Source organism: Leptonotus elevatus, chromosome 7 (genome assembly GCF_054856555.1).
Source record: "Leptonotus elevatus isolate MCC_2025b chromosome 7, RoL_Lele_1.0, whole genome shotgun sequence".
Taxonomy (NCBI): Eukaryota; Metazoa; Chordata; class Actinopteri; order Syngnathiformes; family Syngnathidae; genus Leptonotus; species Leptonotus elevatus.
Window position 1 is genome coordinate 17,912,688 of NC_141245.1, and position 13,881 is coordinate 17,926,568.

Below are 13,881 nucleotides of genomic sequence, written 5' to 3' on the forward strand. Positions count from 1 at the left end.
TCATTCATCCTTTCCAGCTGTTTATTTATGACTCCCAGTTGAAGTTTATTGTGAAAGTGACACATAACACAAAATACAATAAAACATCTTATGTAAAAAAAAAAAAAAAAAACATCATCCAAACTGGAATTTCAAACGAAAGTGAGCTAGCTTAATGCTAACAAGAAACACCATATACAGGCTAACGCAAATTAGCAAAGACTTACTGAACATAGACAATAAACAAACATCCAGACCCAAAACCACCTTCAATTTATCACAATTAGGCGTTAAAGGCAGCTAATTTTTCAGACTTCCTGCATGTCCGCGGTCCAATCAGCGACCTGCTGAGGAGGAAGCGTGAGGAGGCGAGGCGAGGCAAGGGCGGGGTGCTAATGGCTGCAGGATGTCCTAAAACTAAACTGATTTTTTCCCCCATGGTTTCCACTTTGGTTTCCTGCATTCAATTTGAACCACTGAGACACAGAAGCAAGGGCTTGGTGGTCACAGGGTTCATATCCAGCTGATGAGTCACACACGCAGGTGGAGAATAACCCATTTAAATGCAAATGTACTATTGTCAGTTGTTGTTTTATATGGGAAAAAGGTGACTCATTTACTTAAGTAGGCGACATACCAGGAAAACCACAAAAGACTCTTACCGTCTGTAATGTTTTCAAATGCCAAGAATCATACTTCAAATTTAAATAATGCCAGCAGATGCAGCAACATACAGCCACATTATTGCATAATTTGTTACTGGCAGAGTACAGTTACAATTGCCCTATTGTTTAAATAAATAAATAAATAAATATATATATATATATATATATGCTGATTGAATCATCGCTGTATTATATAATAATACTGATGGGAACTTTAGAAATATGAAAAACTGGATACAATAAAATGTTAATGGAAATTGAGAATAAATTACATTTGCGTAAAATATCATTCAAAAAATACAATAAAATTATTTTTACTTTTCTAACTTCTATGTCTTTCTATTTTTCAATTGTATTTTTTATTATTTTACTATTCATTTTTAAAATTTTGTTTCATTTTAATTTGAATAATTACAACTGGATACAATGAAATTGTTGGGAATACATACATAATTTAAATAGCATATATTTTAATTTTTGTAAGAAATTTATCATTTTTGTTTTTCTAATTAAAAAAATAATATTATTATTATTATACTACTACTACTACTACTACTACTACTAATAATAATAATAATAATAATAATAATTATTATTATTATTATTATTATGACCCAAGCAGCAACTACTGTTAGGGCCCTATTAATTATATAGAAATCATTATTATTATTATTATCCCTGGCAATGATTAACATGAACAAAAATTCACCAAACTTTGTTCACATATTATTATTATTACTTTCAACATTCGTCTTGAGCTTTCTAATATTTGTGTGAATAATGGACATAAAGTTTTAAATAAAATGATATTTTGTAATTGTAATCCCTCAAGAGGGAAATAAGTTTGTAAATAATTGCTGTGACCCAATTTAGATGATGTCGTCATATGCCGTGCTGCTCAGCTACTGCATTCTGGGATACGAGTGTTTCTTTCTGGAAAAAGTACTGAACGAAATGACTTATTATTGGAGTGGTGTAGCGCGCCTGACCTCCTTTGCACTCGGGTCCCGTCCAGCCGTCCATGCAGACCTTGGAGCCGCTGGGGTCGCAGTTGAAGTGGCCAAAGAAGTCGTCTCGGGCCCGGCAGAACTTGTTACAGAAGGGCCCGAAGTAGTTGGAGTCGCAGCGAAAGCGGAGGCGGTACTCCAGGCTGAAGGAGCGGCCGTGGTGGCGGTACGCCTGCCACTGCTCGCCGGGATTCAACATGGAGGAGAGAAGAACACGCTCAATCAGCTGATCTGGGGGAGCAGTGGGAGAAGAAAAACAACTTTTTAATCGTTGGGCACATATTGGGTATATTATAACTCATCATTATGCGAATACAGAGATTTGGAGTCAGAAGCTCGCTGAAGTCATTGCTCTCATGTCGAGGCAAAAAAAATCGAAAAGCTTCTAAATGAAGGCTTAAAACGTTTTTTTTTTTTAAAATGCAATGTGTTACTAAAAAATTATTGTTAGAAAGTCATATTATGGTCTTCTGTGCAACAGTGTACAAAGGAGGGTAGAGTAGCCAAATTTGTACAAAAAAAAGGGTCATCTTAAGATGATTATGACTCAAATAAAAGTAAATAGTAGTCTGCCAAGCATTTACTTGAGTAAGAATAAATAAGTATACAGTAAAAAACTACTCAAGTATTAATTTCAAAATCATGAAAAATCAAGCCTTCATCTCTGCTCTCCAATGTGTGCGTTTGCCCTGCTGGAAAATGGATGCTATTTTGTCTAGCGTCTTTTTATGCCAACACATTCCTACATGCTTCAGCAACTGGAATATAACCCGCTGGGTCATGACTCATGATGGGTCTTTTTACGCAGTGACAACAAGGCACTCTAAAGTGGCCATGTCAGTTTTTTTCCCCCTCAATGAGACGAAGCCCTGGTCCACACTGTCACATCTGACTCCCCGTCTCGCTATTCCTCCTTTCTCTCCATGACTTGTCTGCACTCGTGGCCAACCACGAGGCGCTCTAAAGCAGCCAAGTCAGAAGACTATCAGAATGGAGGATGCATTTTTGGGGGTGTAGGCTTAGCAAGCTTGCTAACTGCATGTCGCGACTGCACCAGAAGTTCAAATTGAATTTAATGCGAGCGTGTGTCTCCATAATTGAGCACTTGACAGTTGTCAGTCTTTGCAGGTTGTCAGCGATTATCTTCAAACATTTATAATGTTTGACAGAAATACTCAATGAAAAGCAAAAAAATATGTTGTTTTAAAATTACTCTGATGGCTGAGTAAATGTAGCAGGCCTGCACCTTTGCTGTAATACAGTACGGTGGGGCTTGTCCTGACATTGTCCACTTGCCTTTGAGCTGCTTATTAAATCACAAGTGATGAAAAGTTGAACCCAATTTAAATAGACCTTGAATAATCACACTGGCGCTATCTTAACCAAAGTCATTGTGTCCTCCAAGTATTTAATGTATTTTCACTATATATCATCAAGGGCAGTTGGAGGGTTACGGCCACTAATCCTCTTTGATTAAACGCCGGTCCACGCCTTGCTTGTTGGACGAACCCGTGTTATATCAGCTGTGCGGTGGCAGAATAGCTTCAGTGGTAAGATGGGGAGCTGTCAGGAGCTCAGACGGAATGACAAGGAGATGGAAAGAATGGCGGAGGAAGCGAGAGAGCACCCCTCATTATCTCCGCTATCTTTTTGGGATGAAGCCACGCTACACCCACTGGCACGACGGAGTTGGCGGGATGAAAGCGGACGCATGACAGAAATGAAAACGCCAGCAATGGGTGTGAGGATGTACTGCACCTGGTTGTGATGTGCTGTTGTCATCATCCTGAGCCTCCAGCACCAAAGAGAAGGACTTCTGTAAGGGAGGACACATGCAAAACAGCATTTTAGGGTTTGATTTTTAAAACTGCACTTTGTGTATTTGTTGGTTAATCCTGTATAGAGTCATTTAATATGGAGGACCAAAACTGCCAAAATTCACAATAAATAAATGACAAAAAAAAAAAAGACTAAAAGTGAAAATTAAAACGGATATAAAAAAATCTAATTCGAAAAAAAAAAATATATATATATATATATATATATATATATATATATATATATATATATATATATATATATATATATATATATATATATATATATATATATATATATAAATGAAAAGAAAAAAATATATACATTTGTATTACATTTTTTAAATCATATTTTTTACATTCGTTTTTATTTTCATGTTTAGTCATTTATGTATTTATTTATTTTGTCATTTATTTATTTTTAATTTTAGCAGTTTTGGTCCATACTGCCAGGTCGAAATGTTATTCAAATGAGGGGAGCGGTCCTAAGGAGTCCAACCCAAGACATGCTTAGGACGGCCCCCTTATTTGAATAACATTCTGTCATGTATATTTATATTTGTTGTTGTTTTTATTTCCATTTATATTTATGTTTTTGGATATTTTATATCCATTTTCATTTTCACTTTAAGTCATTTATTTATTTAGGCTTTTTTTTTTTTTTTTTTTTTTTTTTAATTCTGGCAGTTTTGGTCCTTCATAATATAAAGCATTCCAAGTCAAATTTAGAAAGCCATTCAAATTCATCGCTGTGTGCGGAGATTAGCAGCCCCAGCTTCTATTGGTGACTTTGAGCCGGCAGGTATATCACACATTACAGATAAGAGAGGGCATGCACTCTTTTCTGATGAATGCATTCACACCACACAGGCACGCATATCGCAACGCCTCAAGCCAACATTTGTTATTATTCTGTGATCGTCGTCCCCCAAAGCGCTTCGGCATGGTCACGTTGTTATTGTGAGAGAGTGGGGAGGAGAAGCGGAGGGAAGGAGATAGGATGGAGGTGAAGGAGGACAGTGGAGTGCACGAGGGAGACGGTGGCGTGGAAGGTGCGAAATGGCGACGGGGAGGTGAAAATTGCTGTGGAAAATCTTGCTGGGTTCACGCACAAAAACAATCCAAGGTCATTTCAGCACAGCTCACATTATTAAAGGATTTAAAAGATACAAAAAATGTATTTATTTATTTATTTATTTTAATGATGGCGGATCCTGATTTTCGCATCAGTGCAAGGCTTGCTGCGTGTTTGCCAAGCTGGGCGCAGCAGAAAGAATGCCTTGGACATGCACCTGTTGCCGGGAGATGTTTTTTGGCCTCTTTTACTACCACTTCCCTCCCACCATCTAGATGAAGTCATTCGAGAAAATATTGTGATTGTGATATATTAGGGATGTCAAAATTGGTGCATTAATATCGAGTTTATTTAAAATTCCTTTTATGCCACTATTTTTTTTTTAAACACTCGATTAATGCCCACCCCTTGCACTGTGCAGTCATCAATGTCCAACATTAAACGCTTATGCCATCTAATGGCAGAAAATTACTTCAACACAAATCAATGTCTCTCACTTTTTATTTTATTTTTACAGAACAGTAACTTGAACTAACTTTATGAATTACTATGAAATGACTGTAAAAATGAACTAAAAAATACCACCATATTTGTATTTGGTTTACACATTTTTCCTATTTTATGTTAACCAGAGTATGAAAAATTGGGGGGGGGGGGTATATTATTAACATCTTATTTTAATGTCCATTTAGAACAGATATAAAATGTAAGATCAATCTGTGATTAATCATGAGTTAATTATTGACATCATGCGATTAATTACGATAAAATAAATCAACTGACACCCATAATATATATATATATAAATTCAGTGGCGAGCGGTCATGATAAGCTATTAATGCAGTGCATGCCCAAGCCCTTCAATAAAATCATGTGTCCTCTATTATATATATACTATAATACTTTAGTTCTACTGTATAATGTGTGCGTGTGCGGGGGAGTAAGGAGTTTGATGAAGGCGAAAGGAGAAAAACAAGACTAGGCGGTACAAAGTAGATGAAATCACCTGTAGGATGCTGAGATATGTGATGAATGAGACGAACAAAGAGGTCAGAAGGGGGAGGGGAACAAACACGTGGAGATATAAGAGAGTGGAAAGATTACAAGAGAGAGAAGATAAAACACACAGGCGGCCGCGCAAAGAGTGTTGGGAAGCATGGTGCTAAAGAGATGTGCAGGGCAGCAGTTCATTAAGGGCAACGGAGAGCAGGAAGCACACAGACAGACCACCCATTAAAATTCATCATTTCCATCTTAAAACTGTAAAGGCACACAGCCGAATATCATGAATAAATAGCCCAGGGTAAAACCAGTACAGTCCTGAAAAATGAAGTCAACTCGTCAAAAAAAAAAAAACGTGTGTGTGTTTTTTTTTAACATCCATCCATCCATTTTCTGCTGCGCTTGTCCTCATTAGTGTTGCAAGTGAGCCTGTGTCTATCCCAGCTGACTTTGGGCGAAAAGTCGGCTATACCCTGGACTGGTCGACAGCCAATTACACCACACATATATAAAAAAAAAAAAACAATCATTCAAATATACATTTCGCATATTTGGGCAATTTTGAGTTTTCATTGAGGATAATGCGAATGTTCTTCGAATGTTCTTGGAATGTGGGAGGAACTCAAGGTACCCAGAGAACACCCATGCACACTTATGCAGCCAAGATTCAAACCCAGAACCTCTCGACTGTGAAGCAGACATCCGCATCCACTAAAACAGTGGCCAGGTGAATTCAAAATAAAAATAATACAAGATCCGCTGTGCTGCATAGATATGCATTTGCAGTATTTTATGCTAACTATGTTATGTGGGTGCCAAATTTCCGGTTGGGGGAGGGGGGGGGGTCAAATCTTAAGTAAAGCCAAACTGAAATGTGCTGTGGAATGTGAAATGTCATGATACATTGAATGTGAAAAATACTTTATAATGGTTTGAATCAGTCAAGAAGTTTGCAAGAAATCTCTGAATTTAGGTATAGTTTGCTGGATGTCTGAATGAGTTGAATGAATGAATAAATGGTTTGGCAGGAAGAGTGTATGTTCATGTGGGAGTTTTATTGTGGGAAAATTGGTAAATTTGCTGTGAATAATTCGTAATTATAGAAATGTGGGAATTCTTGGAATGTCGATAATAGTTCTTAAGGTGATGTGAATGAGCTCCACATCTCGAATTTGGAATGAGAATATTTTTTTTTGTGTGTGTGAGAAAAATGTGGAATTTTCTGTTCTGAACTTTTTGAATATTTGGAAAGTTGAATAATTTGAAATTTTAATCAAATGATAAACGTGGAAGGGGAAGCAGTGTGTGTAGAATCATAGTTTTCCACAGCATTTTACGTCCCAAAAAAAAAAAGACGTCAAAAAATGAATTGACAAACGACATGCCGTTGAGATGATGTCATCACTCCAGGAAAGGCCCGTCTGGGAAATATTTTTTGTTTTTGTTTTACTATGTTTGGAACCTCCGCAGAGGCACGCTAACGACAGATCCCGACGAGAGCTGATAAGAGAATAAAAAAAGGTTAGCGGGCACATCCTGAGCGCCTTTTCAAAACACACAAGCGAGCCAATGACGTGTGACGTCAAGCGGGCATTAACGGAGCGTGTATGGGGAAAATAAATAATTGGTCAAAAACAACAATGCGGAGCACAAAGCGGGCAACAGAACTGTAAACAAAATCTGCTGGCAACCCGATTGGTGAAGTGACATGGCAGGTACAGTTTGGTTGCCTAAGTGGGAAATGACATCATGGGAAAACGTGTGTGCGCATTGATGAGGAACCGAGCAGACAAAGCTGACAGTCAAAACACAGCTAACTTTAGCACGGACCTCCGAAGCTAAAATACTTTCGTTGTCTCGTGTAAACTCAATGAGTGAACAGCTGTGAAACAAAAATCTCAATGTTAGCATTCTTGAATCTGACATTACTAACAAAAATGCAAAAAAAATATTATTTAAAAAAAGACTCTAAAGGGATTGCAGTGTTTGCATTATAATTTTGATCTTGAAAAAAATGCTTCAAGTTTTTTATTATTTATTTACTCATTTATTTATTTATTTATTTATACATTTATTTATTTATGATTAATTATTCACATACAGTAACTGCTGATCTATTTCAATGAAGTAATAACTGACGACTCAAGCCCTTCTGGAACAAACTGCACAGCAAATAAATAAATATTTGGAACCGATTGACCACGGTGTCCCCCAAACGATATATAGCAAATATGGAGTCTCATACAAAAAAAAATTGTAGTCAACAAAGAACCAAACAAACATGTTCGTGAGCCGTGTCAGGTAGCTGGTCTACACGGAAAGGTCCAGACCTGGATTTGAACCTTCTCGCCAAGTCTCCTATAGAGATCAGAGTCTCCTCCGAGAGTCTGAGCCCATCACGGCTAGACACATGAGGGATTTTCAAATCAAATAGCAGACAATTAGAAGTTGGCTCTTCCCCGAGGCTGCGGTAAAGCCAAAGAAGAGGAGGATTACAGCGGCTGGCGCAGACGTCCCTCATTGAAATCAGGCCAAATTCGCATTTAATGAAGATCTGAGAAGACTCCTAATAAACCTGGCATGTACTGCTCTACGATTCCCAGCATTAAGCATCCCCTCTCAAGCGCTCCCTCCCTCCCTGCAGGCAGCTCAGACATGGGCCGGGTAGGATATCCCGACAAAGCCAGGCTGTACAAACACAGCTCTGCCACAGGAAGAACTCCCAACCCTGAGAGAGGAATTTCCCTTTGCAATGCATGTCCACTGCATGCAACACACACACACAATATTTGACTGGCTCTCTAATCGAACCAACAAAAATTTGTCATTTTAGACCAACACAATCGGACAATTTGACAGCAAGGAACAAATCATTCAACAATAGAGACCATTGATGGAGCGCTTACTGATTATGGCAGGCAGGTTGGGACTATAAAAAAAAAATAATATCAGTATATTCTGGGAGAATTGGTGCGATAACAACAATCTTGACAATGTGACAAAATGCCGGGCAAAATATGAAATATGGAAACCGTTTTTGGTAACTAAAAAATGGCCACCACTGACAGGATCCTATTTTAGTAGAGCTATGTGAACCAATTGACGATAATTAGGAAGTTATATTTAAATAGACTAAGTGCAATTTCTCTAGAAATTGCGTGGGAATGCTGAAAGCTGAATGCTAATAGCTGAATGTTAAGCTGAATGCTTATGAAGTAAAAGTGAAAATTACAAAGTATTTTTATTTATTTATTTATTTTATTTATATGGAAAAGTATTATCTGAAAGTACCCTCCATTCATTTAGATGGAAAAGTGGAAATAATGATATCCAATGGAAAAATGCCAAAAACATCACTCAATAGCGCCACCTAGGCATGCAGTACTCTCCATTCATTTAGATGGAAAACTGGAACTAATGATAACCAATGGAAAAATGCAACAACAAAAAACGATGGAAAAGTAGAACTATGATAGTCAGTTGGTTAGCAATTTTTTTCTTTACAATAATATGTTCTACGCAGCCCAACTAGTCTAAACATGCAATTCTGATTAATATTCTGTTTGCGGAATATGAATTAAGCAGCAAAATCCACCTGATTTTATCCATCTCCGGAGCGGCCATTTTGTCACTTGCTGTCGATTGAAAAAGACAACACAGTGCCCACATGACCAAATCCAGAAAACAGCCGAGTTGTAATTGGTTGTTACCTTAGCGATGTCATTTTCAGTCGACAGCAAGTGACAAAATGGCCGCCCCCTGTGATGGATTGAAACAGGTGGATTTTGCTGCTTAATTCATATTCCATAAACGTAATACTAACACAAATATATTATTGGAAAGATTGCTCTCTCTTTTTTCACGTCACTTCCATTTTAAATACGTTTTGGAAGTTTTTTTTAGTTTAAGTCCTACATTTGCCTTCGTCACAAATTTTCATAAAGGTATGACTAGACAATGAGACATGGGCGTGCCTGTGCATTATGCATTTATTTAAGCAGCGGATGATTAAATTCCTGGTTTTAGGCTCCAGTGGCATTAAATTACTGTGAGTGGGGGGGGGGGGGGGGGGGAAGAAAAAAAATCAGAGCGTGAAGTGTCCCCTCCCCTCCATAGGCTGCAACATCAGCGTGTCTAATGAATTGAAGTCAGTCCATTAGCGTGTCGTAAGGAGGAGGCTAATTGACAATTAAACATGCAAGCGTGTACGCCGTTGCAGAGGACGTTCGACTTGCTAACTTTTTCGTGACCATGATAATATGCAGCTGTGTATTTCATGCATTCGCTGACATGGAGCGTGAGGAGGCCCAACGCAATTACGAGCTCACACATATGCAAACACATGCTCACACACACACACACGCACAGACATACACGGTTGTCATGACAGCGGCTTCGCCCGAGTCGGATTGGACAGCACACGCTTCACCTGCACGCCAAATTAGTGGCGGAGCGACGCGCATGGTGTAACGGGCTGTTATTATTCTGACAGCGAAAGCTCAGACTTGACGTTAAAACATACAGAGTGAGAGTGCGGGGCGTATACCACCCGCTCACACACACACACACACACATGCTCTTACACAAACAACTGAAATTGTTTTGGCTCATATGAACTCGTGAAACACACATTTCAGTATTTTAGATGATTGCATTTGAGTATGACGTGAGAAAGCGTTTCAGCGGTGTATGTAAAACTGTTTCATTGGTGTATGCGAGTCAAAACTATTCTGCTATGCACAAGAGAACATTTCACAGAGAACATGTTTCTTGAGCATAAAAGCATTTTATTAATGAAAGTGTTTCATTACTGTATGTAAAACATTCCACTAGTGCATGAAAAAAAGTTTTACTTGTGTATATGAAAAACATTTGACTTGTGTATTTCATTTCATTCTTTCGTTTCCTTCCTTTCTTCCTTCCCTGCTTCCTTGCTAGCTCGCTAATGAAGCTAACCAGCTAGCTAATGAAGCTATCCATCTAGCTAATGAAGCTATCCATCTAGCTAATGAAGCTATCCATCTATCTATCTCTTCTTTCTTCATTGGCATCCTTTATTTTATTAATTGCAAACTATTAGTTTTGTTGCATGTGCGAACCATGCATCACTAGATCGTGGTTGGATTTGGTGTACTGATCAATTATGCTAGGTTATGAGTTACTGGAAATAGTAGTCGTTTAATTTAGCACGTTAGTTAGCACAAGCGTTTGAGCGTTTCACTTGTGTATGTACAAACGCTTTTTAATTTTGTATGACTGTAAAAAAAAAAAAATCTGTTGTGCAGTGAGTGTAAATCTTTTCATTTTTCACATGGCAAAAAAAAAATCAATTGTGTGAATGAGCGCATTCAATTAGCTAAATAGCTACATGTGCACATGTGTTCATTTTTTGTTTTCGTTTTTTATCTCTCTGGCACGTTAGGCTCAAAAAAGCTGAAAAGGCACATGATCGATTTCCACTCCGCTGAACTAAAATAAAATACAACGCTATCAGGTCACTGAGAGTCTCACCGTAAAAGACATAAAACGCACAAAAGCTCACTCCCGCATGACATGATTGTTGTCGTATTGATGGATTTTTTGCTTACACGAGCAAAGAAAAAAGAAAATCAATGTCTTCCTTTTGTGACTTTTTTGTTTCAGAACAGAGACACGTCTTCACGGTGGCTGATTCCTAAAATGTTAATCTGAGAGCATAATCAAGTGGCGGCCAACATCCCGGCCCCTCAGGTGGATAAAACTAACATACCCGCTCCCATGACCTCCGCCCATCTAATTACATGTCTAGATTCTTTTCATTAATGCTGTTTCATGTCGACTGTTTGAACCACATCCTCAATTGCAACTTCCCTCACTGTGATGCTGTGAAGTAACAACAATAAGAAGCATATTGTTAATATTGCTTCCCTATTTTGTAAGCCCCCTTGACGAAATCCAAATAGCAAATCCATCGACGGGAACAAAATTGCATACACTACGACATACAGCAGATCCCGCCCAAAAACACCTGTGCCCCCTCATCTCACTTCCTGCTTCTTAACATCCCCTCAGCAGGGCATCCTTCTCCACCCTTCCCCTCACGGTCGTCCCCTCCCCCACACCCACCCAGACCAAATGCCCTCGTCTCGCCAAAAGGGCCCCCGCGCCACTTCTCCTCTGAAACTTCCGCAGGAAATTACCTTGTCTAGTCTAGTCGCTTCACATCCATTGAGACACTTTTAGAAAGTGCCATTAGTGAGGACTGGAAAATTGTGGGGGGGGGGGGGGGGGGGTGCGTGCGTGTGTGTGTGTGTGTGGTTGGGGGTGGGGGTCTGTGTTGTACCAGAAGACAAACCACACTGCCTGTAAAAGCAGACATTTATGCACCTCTATTCCCAGTTGGTGTTCTGTATAAATGGCTTAGACACTTTTAAAAAGTGGGGCACGAACTGTGGGTAAAGGAATTCAGGTAGTGTGAAGTTTAACACTTGCCACTCACGTTTCCTTTGCTTCGCGGGTGGCAACGCAAGATGGCCGCCACCCAATACAAGTAGTTCCTGTATTGTAGACCAAGATTCCTTGCGAATTATGACCAAGTATTCGGGTTAGAGGTAGTAGGGTCACAAATAACCCAATTATGAGTTAAAAATACTACTTGGGTCAATTTGACCCAACTTTGAGTCAAAACTTGGGTTATTTTGTATAAAACCCAGAAAATTTGGTCAGAACGTCTACTTGGGTCAGTTTGACCCATCTTTTTCTGTAAAACAACCCACAAAGTTGGGTCAGATCCTCTACTTGGGTCAATTTGACCCAACTTTCTGGGTTTATTTGCATCACACACACGCACGCACGCACATGCGAGCACACACCACACACAAAAGAGTTAATTTTGTATGAAACAACCCATAAATTTGGGTCAGTTCCTCTACTTGGGTCAATTTGACCCAAAGGTGGGTCAAATTGATCCAAATAGAAGGATCTAACCCAATTTTCTGGGTTGTTTTTATAAAAAATGTTGACCCAAAGGTGGGTCAATTTTTTATTTTATTTTTTAAAATACGAATTGACCCAGAAAGTTGAGTCAAATTGATCCAAGTAGAGTTAATTTTGTATAAAACACAGAAAATTGGGTCAGATCTTCTACTCGAGTCAATTTTACCCAACTTTGGGACAAAAATCTAGTCATTTTGCGTAAAACAACCCATAAATTTAGGTCAGTTCCTTTACTTGGGCCAATTTGAACCAAATTTGGGTAAAAAATTGGGTCATTTTGTAAAAAACAACAACTGAAAATTGGGTCAAATTGACCGATGAGTCAATTTTTGATCCATAATTGTGTTGATATTTTTAGAGCGCATACTGAAAGTGAGCTGGCAGTGCTATAAAAGCCACTTATATATACACCATAGGATGGTTTGAAATATTGGCGGTCAACCATCCACACACAACTGACCGCACACATTTAATGCAACCTGGCTCTTTCTAATCCGCAGGGACAACAATAATAAAGTAGCTCAACATCACTGCAGGGTGAAGATTTCGGAGCAAGTCGATGCCCGGCAGTGAAAGGAAAACATCGGTTATAATTACACCTGTGTAAGGTATTACATCCGCGACTCAATATATGACACGAACACACACAGAGGAAGCGGGTCAATTTCACACAAACTCCTTTTGTCTCATTTCACAAAATCCAATTTGCACACAAATTAAATCATTAAGAAAGCTTTTCCCGCGAGATGACTGTGTGACAGTTAGTTCACTTATCTCTTCAACACACAAATCCTCAAGGGAATTAACTCTCTCATAACCTCCTCTCGACTATGAATGTGTACGATCGATTCATGAGCCCTCAGTTAGGGTGCGCCAATCGAGGGGGAAAACCCAAAACGTGCGAGTGTGCGCGCAAGAGTATCAGCGCACATGCAGGTATGCAGCGAGGCGGCGTGGGAGAGTCAATTAGAGCACAATAGAGTGAAAGAGAGACTCCGGCGAGAGAAAGAGCTCTCCTGTCTTCGGGTTTGTCTTGGTTGGCTTCACATGATCACAGCGCCAACGCACCATGACAAGAGCATGCGGGGATTCTATTCCGCTATATCGACTTTGCCGTGTTTGCTTTCAGGGCTACAAAGTCACCAAATATTAGCCCAAGCATTCTCTTAAGTCAATAACTCATCAACAGAGCTGTATTATAGTCACAAAATTGTATTATCATATCGCGGATGGAAGTTTATTTCAAGTCCCCTGAGGGCCAGATGACAGTATAATGCAACGTTTCACATGACATGCGCATGGTGCACCTGACAATTTGACTAAATTAGGGTGGCCAAACGTGTCCTCTTTTGAGAGGACAG

The 13,881-nt window shown here is 39.1% G+C and overlaps 1 protein-coding gene across 1 annotated transcript in view; it reads right to left on the minus strand.

Annotated features, from left to right (window-relative positions):
* The window catches only part of LOC147171339 (uncharacterized), a 36,367-nt gene that overhangs the window by 11,318 nt on the left and 11,168 nt on the right, over positions 1-13,881 (minus strand). The window contains exons 3-4 of the mRNA XM_086081080.1: positions 3,410-3,467; positions 1,634-1,882 (exon numbers count right to left, since the gene is read on the minus strand). Of these exons, the coding sequence (XP_085937206.1) occupies positions 1,634-1,882; positions 3,410-3,467 (307 nt within the window). The remainder of the gene's footprint in view (positions 1-1,633; positions 1,883-3,409; positions 3,468-13,881) is intronic.